At 42.4% G+C, this 14,722-nt stretch overlaps 1 protein-coding gene across 23 annotated transcripts in view; it reads left to right on the top strand.

Annotated features, from left to right (window-relative positions):
- Window positions 1-14,722, top strand: part of Kiaa1217 (KIAA1217 ortholog) — a 417,045-nt gene that overhangs the window by 383,195 nt on the left and 19,128 nt on the right. For all 23 annotated transcript variants that reach the window (XM_058578583.1, XM_058578584.1, XM_058578587.1 and 20 more), the window contains 4 exons: window positions 3,585-3,760; window positions 9,011-9,141; window positions 9,957-10,104; window positions 13,685-14,141. In XM_058578583.1, coding sequence (XP_058434566.1) covers window positions 3,585-3,760; window positions 9,011-9,141; window positions 9,957-10,104; window positions 13,685-14,141 — 912 coding nt within the window. The remainder of the gene's footprint in view (window positions 1-3,584; window positions 3,761-9,010; window positions 9,142-9,956; window positions 10,105-13,684; window positions 14,142-14,722) is intronic.

The raw sequence follows: 14,722 nt of genomic DNA on the forward strand, positions 1-14,722 counted from the left end.
TGTTCTGAATGAAAGAAGCCAGACACCAAGGAGTACATACTGACTGTATAATTCCATTTCTATGACATTCTAGGAGAGGAGGAATTCATCTTTAATGACAGAAAGCAAACTGTGGCTTCCCTGGACTGAGGATTGGGGATTAATTGCAAAGGATAAGGAAGGAAAGTTTTAAAGTGATAAAAAATGTCTTCTGGCCTTGGGGTGGGGATTATACTGGCATATATATTTGTCCAAACTCACAGAACTCTGACTTAAGATGGGCCTATTTCATTGGTTGTAAATCATACTCCATGGAGTTGATTTTCAAAAAATTGAAATGTAAGTATCACCTCCTAAGCAAAAATAAACCAATGATTTGAGCTGCCAATAACTTACTTACTGACTGAAAGCATTTTTTGTAAGCACTGTTTGCACTGTGCTGAGATGAAATGGGAACATTCCTGTGGCCTGGAGACAGCATCAACGGACATGAAGCAGGGGGGGAATAGAGAAAAGGAGACAGAGAAACTAGGCAAATGTTTATTCCTCCAGAGGTCATGCATCACTGCCCATGTGTCAGCTGGACTGCTGGGAAGTGTTCCCTCTTTGGTCCTCTCAACTGGATCCCCTAAAGCCTCTCTTTCTGGGAATGAGGATAATAAAGCCTAGAATTCAAGGAGAATGCCTCCCTCCTCTTCTAGCACTTAAATATGATGTGCAGTTATATTCTCCCAGGGCACCCATAGTCTGCTCAGAAATATTAACATTAACACTCATACAACAAATATGTGTTGGCTACATACCATGGACCAGAAACTGTGCTTATAGCTGGGAACAAAACAGACGTGTTCCCTTATCTTGATATTAGAACAACTTGGGATAGTGGGAAAATAGTTTGAATTCAAATTTTTCCTGGTTCTAATCCTGACAGTGCCTGCCAGGGAAGCAGGAAGAAATCCCTTGAACTTTCAGGGCTTTACTTTTCCTAGCTTTCAAATTTCAATTTTGAGAATCTGAAATATTCCAGCAGTAATTTCTAGCTTGATGGCCATTGTTAATACTCATTGCTAATGAGACTGTGGCACTGTTTGTTTGGGGGATTGGGGCAGGAGGGTTGTTGCAGAGGGCTGCGCCCCGCAGATCAGAGCACAGTGACATCATCTGTACGTTGGAGAGCCCTTTTCTTAGCCTCTGATGCTATTCTTGGTGGCAAATCAAATCATCTGAGAAATTTGAAAACTCCCAAGGCTCAGGCTGTACCTCAGACCAATTAAATCAGAATCTCTCGGGAGTGGGACTCATGCTTCCGTAACTTTTAGACTTATTTAATTACCTGTTTATTTGCCCCTTTCATACCCATCACTCTTCAACCCCCCCCCCCCCTTTCAAAGGCAGTGGCTCTGTGGAATTGGATCTGTGGCAGTGAATTTGGGGCATACCATTTTGGTAGCAGGTAGCATTGTTCTGTGTATTTAATTGACACCCTGCCACAGCTACTGTGATTAGAGCAAGGTAGAACATTCAAGCTGAGCCCAGGGCATGGATGTAAACAGAGCCCAGGTTCTGTGAGCCTCTCCATATTTTAATCATTAAGGAAACAATTATGGACTCTCCATTGTTCTATTATCCTCAACATTGCTGCTTCATGCTGTTCTTTCACTCAGCAGACATTTATTGGGTTTCTGCTCTGTGCTTGGCACAGTGTCCTAGAGTCTTTGGAGAGCAGAAATTAACCAAGTGGAGGGAGAAGCATTCAAGAGGTCAAAATAGCAAGTGCAAAGTACCTGTGGTATAAAGAGCTTGGCCAGCCAAAGAAATTGAAAGTATACTGGTGTGTCTGGAGCACAGAGTGCTGGGTGCATGGAGTGAGGGGAGACTGGCCATGTGGGAAGGGGCCAGGCTGCCCAGCATCTTGTGGACAGGCTGGGGCTGCAGGGAGCATGGCAGGAAGTTGCTTCCAAAACTGGTGCCTTTCAGAAATACATTGACTGTTTGTAAGTCCACAGTAAAAAGACATTAGCAAAACAATTTTAAAAATTAGCAAAAGCAGGGTGAGAGCATGATTGTGAGTCATATGCAGAAGGTCACCAAGAGTGGCACATTTTTATTTGGTTCCCTCCCAAACAAAACCACAGGCCCCACCCCTAAGTTTTTGCTCCCTGATAACAGTAGGTAGTATGGACTCAGAGCTGGATTCATGCCAGAGACTATTGTAAGCACTCAATTGTCTTACTCAGTCTCCATGACCAGCCAAGAACTATGAACTATTACTACACCTTCTTATGGGTGGACTCAGAGATTAATGACTTGGCCACAGACACACCACTACTCAGTGGTAAAACTAGAAATTAGGCCCAGGCATTCTTTTTCTGGAAGCCAGTTAATCATGCAATGCTGATGTTGGAAACTAAAGTGGTTTTGCTTGTAGCCCGAGTTAAAATATGTTGTCTTTACTCCGAGAAAATAGAAACTACAATGAGGTCTCAAGCAAGTAGTCCCACCATCAGATTATACTCCTGCTCAACATGTACAGATCAGGAGCAGTTGGCAAAGACACCTCCACTCCCACGAGGGGATACATAGTAGTTAGAGAACAGTCCGTGAAACAAGGAAACAATTGAAATTTGCTACCTGATATTTCAGGGAAATTTTAGGAATGATATAATAGGCATAATAGAAGCACTGCTGTTGAGGCTGATCAAGGAAATTTGCTTGATGGATGTGCTGTCATAAAATTGTCCTACCCCAGGGACTCATGTTGTTGGTCTAGATTCTTATAAAGCCTAGATGCAAACTTGCACATCCTATATGCTCTGGGGTGACACACCAGAGAGTTCTGGAAGCTATGGAAAGTGTGGGCTTATGTACACATGCAGCCTTCTTCAAATCCAGGGATATTCGTAAATTGCCAAGAGCCTTGGGCTCATCTAGAAATCATTGTCATTGCTACCATTAACAATGAGTACTGTTTTAGAGTCTGGGATTCATAGGTATTCATATGAGAGGCACCAACTAGAGAGGCACATGTGCACTTTTAGCAGATACTCTGGAATATGCTATATCCAAGTTCACATTTATGGAGTATTTATCGCAATCCAAGCAGTATTTCATATAATCCTCAGAACAGCCCCGCCAAGGAAAGTAGGTCCCTCATCATTACAGATAGGGAAATGAAGACCAAGAAGGTCTAAGTAATATGCCCAAAGTCTCAAGGTGGGGTTGGAAGAAGGTTCTGAGTTTATACAAAGTCTGCTTGGCTCCCAAGCAGCTAGGTTCTTTGCTGCTTTCTATAAAAACCTGTCCATAGAGTTTATATCTCGTACCCATGATGCACTGGCCAGAGGATAGAAATGATCCCTATTTTTTTTTCCTTTTATAGCTACAGACATAAAAGTCTGGTTGTCAGTCAGTTGCTAAAATTCAGATGTTGGTTGAAGAAGCAACACAGTCTTTGAGCCCTTCCCTTTCCTGCTAAAATAAAGAAATAACGATGCAGTTGCAAAGATTCTGTTTATCCGAATCCACTTCTGAAGTCTGCAAGGCATTCAGCCGCCACGGTGGCAGGCAGGCACAGCCAATTGAGGCTGATTTCTTTTGTTCCACAGCTGCAGAACCAGGAGCTGCTGAGGGCCATGATGAAGAAGGCTGAGCTGGAAATCAGTAGCAAAGTTGTGGAAACAATGAAGAGGCTGGAGGATCCGGTGCAGCGACAGCGCACCCTAGTGGAGCAAGAGAGACAAAAATACCTCCACGAAGAGGAGAGGATTGTCAAGAAGTTATGGTGAGTTGTCAAGAAGTCACTGGTCCCATGTCTAGCTGTTGAACCTGGAAAGGAAAAAGTGTCTTTACTCAAAAGGAGGATTTTCTTAATTGGTGTTTTCTCCCTCTGTCTTTATTAAGCCCCTACTGTGTACAAGTGAGTGTTCCATTGGTCCTGGTATCTGTGAACACAGGTACCCCTCCATGGAGGCCTGGGAAATTCAGCAACCCCCAGATGACTGAGCTAGTCTTTTTACAAGTTGGAGCATTACATTTTTTTCTCTAGGGTACAGCAACACATAAAATTAAAAGCAGCAAATGTCAAAACCCAATGATAAATGGAAAGTCTGTATTTAATCTCAATAAATTAAAACTAATAAGCAAAATAACACAGCACTAAAATTATCCTCCTATTATTCAACCATAGATGAAATTGCTGAAGAAGAATTTCAATGTAAAGTGTGTCTGATCCAGAATGAAAGATGCTTCCTTGGATGTTACCAATCTTATATAAGGTCCTTATTGAAAGCATCTATCAAATCCCACCATTGAAATGAGCAGAGTTTTATTACTCCCCATCAGGAGGCAGACCCATCTTTTATGTTAATGTATATTTTGGTATGCAACAAAGATTTGTTATAGAATTATTTCACCTTTAAGTGTAATGAATAGTCATTTTTCTAGGTTCCTCTGGTGTTGGTAGTTTTCTTTTGCTTAGAAATATTAAGTCTCTCAAGTTGGGATTTATAAGAGGGCAATTTGCAGATTCTTCCTATGACCAACCTAACCAGAATTCTCTATGATGGAAAGTGTTATATACTATCACCTATTTCATATTTGAGCTGTAGCTTATATTATCCCAATACCAATCCCATGTGTTTGATTAAAATGAGAATGTCCCTCTCAACAGTCTAGAGAGAAAAAAATCAATGTGAGTTATTATTTTCCAAATAAAAGTAGACCACTCTTCATTGACATCTCAAAAAAACTTCTAAAATTTTACTTAGTTCATACATTTGTGGACAGAGTTGATCACCCACCATGAGGTAATAAGGCTATTATTTATCTAAAATGATTTTGTGACAGCCAGATTATTTAATACTAGGTCTCAAGACTTATCTGTAAATATATATACTTATATATACATACATTTAATATTTGTATAAATTTTCAAGAATATTATGAAAAAAAGAAAATGTCCTTAAAATTTTTTGTATATTGGTTAACTAACTCTTGTTTCTGGCCTTTAACAAGCATCTTTATCTCAATAATATCCTAAGACTAGTAGCTTAGCTGATAAAGGAACAAATATGTTGTACCATATTTTACTGCATAATTGTCACAGATCTGATACCAAACTTTTTTTGCATAAAACTGAGATGCGACCTTTATGAGAGGCTTTTTAAAAATTGTGTCACTATTACTCAAAAATCATTTATTACTAAACTGTCTTTGGTGCAAGATTCAGATGCACAGAATACTCGTGAATCTATGTTAAGACAGTTGCAACAATTATGCCATGAAATACGTGAGAGGATTTTTTTCTGGTTGGTGTTATGGGATGGCCATAAATGAATAAAGTATGCACAGGGCCCTTGGGGATCTTCAGTGTAGCAAAGCAGAATGTATAAATAGGAGTTTAGTGCAGAACTGGTGATATGCAGGTTGTGGGTGAACCTACTGCTTGTGAGCCCAGGGATCAGGAGACTTAACCTGAAGTAGTTATTCTTTATATGTCCCACAGGCCAAGCACTGCCCTATACACATGGTAATGTCAAAAGTGGTTTGTTAAACTGAACTGAGATGGGCTTAAAGGCAGGTGAATTTCATCAGCAGAGGCTAGATACCTTTCTGGCAGAGGAACCCTATGGACCACAGAGTCTCTGGACCAGGAAAGTACAGGATATCCTTAGAGAATTGGGGGTAGTCCAGTTTGGCAGGAGAATTGAATGCAAGATACTACTTCCAAAGTCTTCTGTTTAGGTTGTGCCATTCATTTCTAGATCTTATACTACACTCCACGTGAATATCCGCCTGATGCCTGTCTGGGCTGTGCCTACCAAAATTGGAAGATCATGCTAACAGAAACCTGAATTTCTGGGTTTTGTTTTTATTATTGGTTTTGTTTTGTTTTGATTTGACTTGATTTGGTTTGGTTTGGTACCAGGGATTGAACCCAGGAGCACTTAACCACTAAACCACATCACCAGCCCCTTTTATATTTTTTTATTTAGAGACAGGGGCTCAATAAGCTGCCTTGGGTCTCGCTAAGTTGCTGAGGCTGGCTTTGAACTTGCAATCTTTCTGCCTCAGCCTCGTGAGCCACAGGTGCAGGAGCCACCACTGCACCAGGCTGAATATCTGGTTTTTATACAAGTTTCCAGGTCCAACCCCAACTGAGAATTTCTCTCAATGAAACTTAAGCTACATAGATGATTCCAAAGTACCTGCACATGATGAGGAATGATTTTTGATCAAGGAAATAGCAAAACTCGACCTGTATTCTGTAAAGTTCCCTCTGGTGGTCCTGTGCCAGGCTGATTGCAGAAGATTAGTAATTGACCACACTAGAAGCAAGTGTAACAATCTAGGGAAAGAGGCAATGAAGCCTGAACCAAACAACAGAAAAAGGAATAGGAAAAGAAATCAAAGACAAAATACACTAAAGTACAATTGCCTAAAACTAGGTCTGGGGCTGGGGCTAGGGTTCAGCGGTAGTGCATTTGCCTGGCATGTATGAGGAACTGGGTTCAAGTCTCAGCACCGCATATAAGTAAATAAAATAAAGGTCTATCAAGAACTAAAAATATATATTTTTAAAAAAACTAGGTCTGGATTCTTCTCAAAGATGTCATATATATATATATATATATATATATATATATATATATATATATATCCTTGTAATATTTTTGTAACTTTTCCTTTACCTCTTATAATGTATAAAGCGGGTTAACTGGATGTGTGCGCATAGTGAGAGCACAGGTTATAAAAGATAGTCATAAATTCCCAACTCTGGGACATGAGGGAACAGAGACCTCTCTCTTTCTCCTCCTCTTGTTCTTCCTTTTCCTTCCAAGTACTGGGACATAAATTCCCAACTCTGGGACATGAGGGAACAGAGACATCTCTCTTTCTCCTCCTCTTGTACTTCCTTTTCCTTCCAAGCACAAGTTCCCTTGGAGAGCCCGTGAAGCCAGGTACTAGCAGGCAAGTCAGACAGCAGAGAGGTGAATTTGAGTCTAAAAGGATAGATAGATATTGGGTCATGATCATTTCTCTTTCATGGTTTTCTACCTGGAAATAATAGTTGGGCTTATAATAACGGATGAAATCTATTTTAACAAACTCTATGCTTTTTAACAAAAGTAGCATGAAAAGCAACTTAGTATTTCAAAAGTCACACTGATTGTTAGGTTAAAAGATGTTCCACATTCATTTTTAGCTCCGGTGTCTCTTTTACAATTTTTCAATTCACAAATGTAATATTTAATGCTTTGTCTAAATAGGTATCATGAACATTAGAATAGAAGGGACACTTGTGTACCATAGTATCAGTTTGCACAACAAAGAAAATCTATGAGTTATGAGGGTTAGAAAATCCAAGAGTCACATTGTGTAGAAAAGATCAAAATGGAATTCAGGTAGAGTGACTGTGGGTCCTGTTTGGTCATATAGAAAATAACCTTTCCAAAGATACCATATGTAGTGCTTCATGAGGGACGGCACACAGTCTCTCCTCCTCAGGGATACAGTAAATGTAGGAAGCATCTTTGGGTCTGTTCTCCTAATACTAAGCACCTTTCCATTGTTCACAAATGTGGACAGTGAGCAAGCAGGACTTTCCCTTTGGGTCCAGAAGGGCATTATTTCATCAGAAATGTTCACAAGCAATTTCTACAACAGAATGAATGATATCACTACATTCTCCATCCACTGGTCAGAAGTGGATGAATTTGTCATTTGCCTTATGGTCCTTGTTGGATATACAGCGTATCCCTGCCTGAATTTCTTCCACAGCTGCCAAGGCGCCTTCCGCTTGCCTACCCGATGGAAAGGGGCTTTGTGATCCATCATTTTGCTGATAACTCTGCCTTCTTTTATCTCTAGCCAGCTCCCTGTTCCATACTCTGTTCCAGGAAGCAGAATCACTGTTCACTTACTGCCACCTAGTGGTCCTGCAACGTTCCTTCCCCTGTTAATCTTTGAGTGTGAGTGTGTGCCCACGCACACATGCGTATTTATTATACAGAATGGTGGGTTTCACTGTGGCATATATGCTTATATGGTTTGGTCAAATACATCCCCCATTACCTCTCCTTACCCTCCCTTCCATCCTCCTCCCAATCCCTTTTCTCTATACTAGTAGGTTTCCTTGTACATTCATGACAAAATTTTCTCTGGTTGCATTCCCAGGCAACTGAAATGATACCAACAGGTGTTTAGGGGAGCGCTGGTAATGTGCCCAGAGGCAGGCTGTTGTTTTCTTGTTGTTTCAAGTGGAAAAGCTTAACTTAGCTCTATTGGAGCTGACATCTCTACACCCAAACACACACACACACACACACACACACACACACACACACACACCAGAAACCAGATTGGTAAACATATCTTCTGTTTTTAGCTTGAATAGGAAAGAGTCAATCCTCAGTCAGGGACAGTTTTGTTCCTCCTCCCCTAGGGACATTTGACAATGTCTAGACATTCTTATTTATCACTAGTTACAGGGGGGGGAAGGTGCCAGGGTGCTACTTGCATTTCAAAAGTGAAGGCTGGGGGCTACTAAACATCATAGTGTGCATAGGTTAGTTCCTGACCAAAAAAAAGGAATTATTTGGCCCAAGATGCCAAACAGTGAAGTTGAGAAACCTGATGTAAACCAGTCCATACTTCTCATTTCACTCCACTAAGTGCTTCTGTGTGCACACACTGACCCATCCCACCCCACCATGAAGTGTACTCATCCCTCCCTTAGCTGGTATCAGCACCACTGCGAATAAAGAACGGTCTTTCACCAGGCACGATCTTCTGGCCAGTGGGGGCCTCCCCATGAACAGACCCTGGGAAAACCTCCTTGGACCTGCCTTACACCTCAGGGAATATTCCAAGCCAAACCCAGCTACTGTTCTAATGTGCTCTCGGCATCTAAGTGAAAGGCTTAGGAGGGTTGGACACTGTGAAATTGGAGACTAGGCGAGCACTCCGCCTTTGTACCCATCCTTCCTGAGGACCTCACTGTTGAGCTGTCTGCTGTCTGCTTCCCCCACAGTGAGCTGGAAGACTTTGTTGAAGACTTGAAGAAGGACTCTTCGTCCGCTGGCCGAGTGGTTACTCTCAAGGATGTGGAAGATGGGGCTTTCCTCCTAAGACAAGTGGGAGAAGCAGTAGCCACCCTGAAAGGTGAGCATTCCACCAGAGGGGAGAAGTCTGAAGTGTGTTTCCTGAGATGCTTAAAGATCTGTCAAATAGGTGTCAAGTTTGTTGATGTGTACCTGTGATCCCAGCTACTGTGGAGGCTGAGGCAGGAGGATGGCTGAAGCCCAGGGGTTCAAGACCAGCCTGGTTAGTGTAATGAGACTCCCTTTAAAATAAGTAAATATAGATAGACAGACAGATAGATAGATAGATAGATATAATTTATATGTATTACATTTATATATATGCATACATGTGTGTGTGTATATATATATATATATATATATATATATATATATATATATATATATATATTAAATAGTGAAGGATTCATTCATGCAAGCATGCAAGCAATTATTTATAAAATGACTACACATGCCAGACACTGTCCTGGGTACTTGGGATACATCACTGAGCAAAACAGGCAAACATCCTACCTTCTTGAAGTTTATACTTAGTGGGTTCTGTAAGATTCAAGACTAATGATGCTAATAACACTTACTATCAATTTTCCTACTTGCTGGGCCCATACAGTGTGCCCGGACACCTGTGCCAAACTCTTTAAACATAACCCCAAGGTGCAGTTGGCCTTAACCCAAATATACAGGAGACAGGCCTAAAGGAGCTGTGACCTTGCGCAAAGTTACTTGACCTGACATTTTCCTATTCTCTTAACCCTGCCTCACCCTTCCCACAGACGTGTGAATTCCACACTTCTCAGTGCTATCCAGTGTCAGGGTGCAGGATGGGGGTGGTGGTTCTTCCATTCTCTTATAATCACCAGCTGGTCTGGCCTACAGGAGAATTTCCAACCTTACAAAACAAGATGAGAGCCGTCCTGCGCATAGAGGTCGAGGCCGTGCGGTTTCTGAAGGAGGAGCCACATAAGCTGGACAGTCTCCTAAAACGTGTGCGCAGCATGACAGACATCCTGACCATGCTGCGGAGGTAACTGGGAACCCCCGCACCCCCAGACTAGGAAGGCCTGCTGAGGGGGTGGGCCGGGGAGACCGGAGTGCAAGTTGAAGACCCAGGTTCTGCCATCATCCAAGAGCCTGCGTCCAGGGTCATGTCATGACTTATCAAATCTTGTTTCTGGAAACCATGACTCCTTCCACCCCAGGGCTTTCATTGCAATATACCTCAAGGTTCTAATTCTTCAGCATAGACTTGCAGCATTGGACCCATTCTATGACTTAAAATGAATAGACATGGGCTTGGGGTGCAGCTTAGTGGTAGAGCGCGTTTATGGCATGTATGAGGTCCTGGGTTCCATCCCCAGCACCACAAGAAAATAAAATAATAAAATGAGTCAACATTTCTTTAAAAAAATCATTTGAAAGTTGGTTTTCTTCTTTGGCTTGGTTTTGTTTTGTTAGTAACACTTTGAAGTTGAAGACTAAATCAAAGTAGTCTATTAGCCTCCTTCATTCCAGAGGCATAGAAGACTTTGGTTTGGAGAAAGTGAGTAGTAATAAATAAGTCTCTCTTAAATTTCCTACTGAAGGAGTATCTGAGAGTGTGTTGGTGCCATCTAGAAAAGAGAACTAAGACTCCTAAAGTGGCATGAGCCAGTCCCCTACCCAGGGTGAACCTGCTCATCAGGAAGGGTTACTATAGGGAAAGATTAAAGAAATCACTGAATGACCCATGACTTTCATTGTAAAGAAAAATTCAGAACTCCATAACCCACTCAAAGAGTGTTTACAGGCCTAGGAGTGCAACTGAGCAGCAGAGCCCTAGCCTAGCCTGTGCACGGCCCTGAGTTCAATCCCCAGCATGGGGTGGGGAGATGCCGACATATAAGCATGAAGGATTCGGAAGCACCCTGGTAAATAACATCCTGTATGCTCTGTCTTTGAGTTACAATTGGATCTCTCTCTTCTCAACCTAATAATAAGGATAACTTGGACCTCCCAGCGCTTTCTATGTATCCAACATTGCACTTTCTATGTATCAGATGCAGGACAGAACCCTTGATGCGTATTACCTCATCCACTCCAGGCACTGTTATTTCATTATTTATAGGTAGAATCTGAGGCTTGGGGACATTCACTGCTAGCGAGAGGTGGGGCTGGGTTGTGAACAGATCTTTTGACTCCAGAGTAGCTGTCAGTTCTTACCTTACAGCCAGGGATGCAGTAAAGTTCAGTAACATTCTCTGTGCCCAGCCTTGGTGCTGGGTATATAGAGACAGTAATAAACAAGACAAGTGGGACCCTATCCTTATAAAAATTACTCTCTCCCATGAGGAATAGATACTAAACAACAACCAAAAATAAGCCACAGCCCTACAGTGGCAGTCCCTGAAGTGTTAGGGTTTTTTTTAATAAGATCAAAAAGTTCCCCTTCTGGACCAGATTTGAGAGTAGGTCCCAGACAGAAGTAACATGTAGGAAACTTTCTTGTAGGGATTTTAATCACTGACTATAATTATTTGATCAGATTTAGAAGAAAAGTATCTGAAGTTCACAGTTAACTAAGGCAAATTATTAAGCGTGAGGAGCAGATTAAATTTTTCTAGCAAAGAATAACCTCGGAAAAGCCCCTTTTGAGATAACCCTCTATAGCAAGTGTGTAAGCACCAGGATGCTAAAGGAATCCAGATTAAAATAAAAAATGCTCCCTCCTGTGAAGTCCACATCTGACTGTATACAGGAAGACATTGCATGTGTGTTAAATTTTTTCATAAATGTCACACATTTTAAATCTCCAAAGGAACTTTTTCTTCCAATAGGATAAAAATCTGTTAAACTAATTCTTTATGAAGCTTTAACCCAAATGTGGTAACTCATCCACAAGGCCACAAAAAAAAAAAAAAAGAAAAACAAAGCAACCTTATTAAGCAAAAATAGAGCATGAACTGCCAGGTAACACTGCTCATTCTCCCCTCCCTTCCCTTTCCATCCCTGAAAAGCAGTTAAAGGATGTGTTGAGAGCCAGCACAGAGTGATAGAAGACAGGATTATGGGTTTTGAACATTACATGACATTTTTACTTATAAATACTCAGTGGTGAGAATGGTACGTAAAACAAGTCAAACAACTCAAAATAAAATAAATTTTAGCTTCTATCAGGGTGCCCATCACAAGCCTATTTATAGTTAATTTTGTACTAGCATGTTTGTGCATAACATGATACTCCGCATGGTGGAAGACCGAAGGATGAAGGTGGGAATGTGCATGTTCCTAAGGACATGCAGATGACCCTACACCATGGCAGAGAAGGTGAGGCGGGCGACAAATGGTCACAGTTCAGAGCATACTTAGGAGCTTGGAAAAATGCCCAAGTGGTTTGGCATAAGTGGAATTTGAGATGTTGGAAGAGATTCCTACCAGGCACCCAGAAGAGTGGGTAAGTTCCAGAGACAGAGTTGGAGGGGATCGTGGCCTGGTTCAGAGCAAGAGAGGGAGAAAGGAGGGGGACAGCAGAGGAGAGGGAGGAAGAGACAAAGGGAGGATCTAAGTTAAAGTCACCTTCATGGAGATGGTTACTGAAAATGGAAATAGTAGCCAAGTAAATTGGTAGAGATAGGAGAGAATAAATCTTGGGAAATCCCTGGGGAGTTAAAAGCCTGGGGTTGGTAAAGTCAAAAGTAAAGAAAGTAGTAAGTAACAGAGGAGAGTCACAAAATACAGTGTCTTTTTCTTTTTCTTTTCAAATCAGAAAAGAGAGAAGAGAGTACTTTAATAAGAAGGGATTGTAGGACTCTTAAGTTAGGGGTCAAGTTACAGGCGTGACATCATCTTATATCGTAACTTCACAACATTAGTTCTAACAATCCCCAAGGAAAGCATTGCGACCATTGTCATTGTCACCATCCTTACATTTTACAGGAAAGTTTCTGAGGCTCAAAAAGGTGATGATCCCAGTGTTATATAACTAGAACATGGTAGAACTGACACTCAAACATAGGCGCATCTGTCAGCAAAGGTCCTGCCTTTTCCTCTGAAGCCTGGGTACAGATGGACACAGCAATGAATGACTCCCCAAAGCAGAGGAGGATGAGGACCAAGCACAATATTGCACTAGAGTCATCCATGACCTTGCAGAAAGATTTGGCTGGGTCCAGGTGGGGATGTCAGAGAACAACAGAAGGAATTAGAAGGCAGGTTACCTTTTGACATGTCTGCCAATGGACGGAGGGTAGCTGGAGGCTTCAGAAAGGTCTGCACAGGCCAGGATCAGGTGGTGGAGTCAGAGTGTTGTTAGAATCCTGTTGTTCGTGTCATGTCACCACCATCCGAACAGTGACAGGCTGGCATCAGTCTGAGCACAACAGTGCTAGTGAAAAAGCAAATGAGATCATCTCCTGGGAAAGTCCTGGAGAAGCAGCCCTAGATAACTAGGAGCCATCAGGAGCTTTAGGGAGTTGCTATGGAAACCCTCACCCCCCAGCAGCTACTCTGAGTCTTGCATGTTTTGATCTCACCCAACTCTGGGATGCATGGCCTTCGAGTACACCACAGTGACAAGATGGAAGTGACCTATTTTAGCAGATAATTCTACTGTGCATGGTTTCTCCTAGACATGTCACCGATGGGCTCCTGAAGGGCACCGATGCAGCCCAAGCCGCACAGTATGTTGCTATGGAAAAGGCCACAGCCGCCGAAGTCTTGAAGAACCAGGAGGAAGCAGCCCATGGCCCCAGCCAGCCCTTCCATGGCACGGGAGTCCCTGGCGATGTGAAGTCGGAAGTGGTGCCTTTGTCCGGCATGACCGTTCACCACGCGCAGAGCTCTCCTGTGGTCATCCAGCCCTCCCAGCACTCCCTGGCCCTGCTGAACCCTGCCCAGAACTTGCCTGTCGGGACTGGTACCCACACAGCCAACCCTCCTGCAGTCACACAGGAAGTAACCTCTGCACTGCAGTCAGCTCCAGCCCCACAGTCCCCTCAGACACCCACGAATGGTTCCACCATGCAGAGCTTGTTCATTGAGGAAATCCACAGTGTGAGTGCCAAGAACAGGGCAGTGTCCATTGAGGTAGAGTCTTGTTTCCATTTCTCATCACCCCATTAACAGGTCCTTTCTCTGAATGAATTACATTCTAATTATAGAGAGAGTGTGTGTGTATGAATTCATTTGTGGATCAAAGATATATTTTTACCAAAGATAGATTTTTTTTTTCTTCAATTGGGGATAGGATTCCATAGCCAAGTTAAGGGAAAGGTCATAAGATTTGAGAAAGATGGCACCTAACCTTTAGCTGGAATATAAGTCAGTGGTGTGCTGGTAAATATTTAACAACCAGCTCTCTGGAAGAAAGCTCTGATTTGTGGCATTTGCCAATTTCCGTGGTGTACATTCTCCCACCGTGGCAAAATCAAGCTACTGTATAACATCACTGAGCAGGAAATTAGGGACAGAGGTGACCATCAGTTTCCTGAGCCAGTGGGTGCTGGCTTGAGTTTCCCCTGTGCTAAAGGCAGCCTGCGGAGAGTTACTACTGATCCTGAAAGACAGAGGATTCATGATAAGCAGAGGAGGGGGTTGTGGCACTTTGGGATGGAGGGATGCTGGAGCAGAGGCTGAGTTCATAGTAAGCCTGTTTAACTGGAACCAAG

Source organism: Marmota monax, unplaced genomic scaffold (genome assembly GCF_021218885.2).
Source record: "Marmota monax isolate L192 unplaced genomic scaffold, Marmota_monax_Labrador192_F-V1.1 WCK01_AAM20220418_F8-fsc00072, whole genome shotgun sequence".
Taxonomy (NCBI): Eukaryota; Metazoa; Chordata; class Mammalia; order Rodentia; family Sciuridae; genus Marmota; species Marmota monax.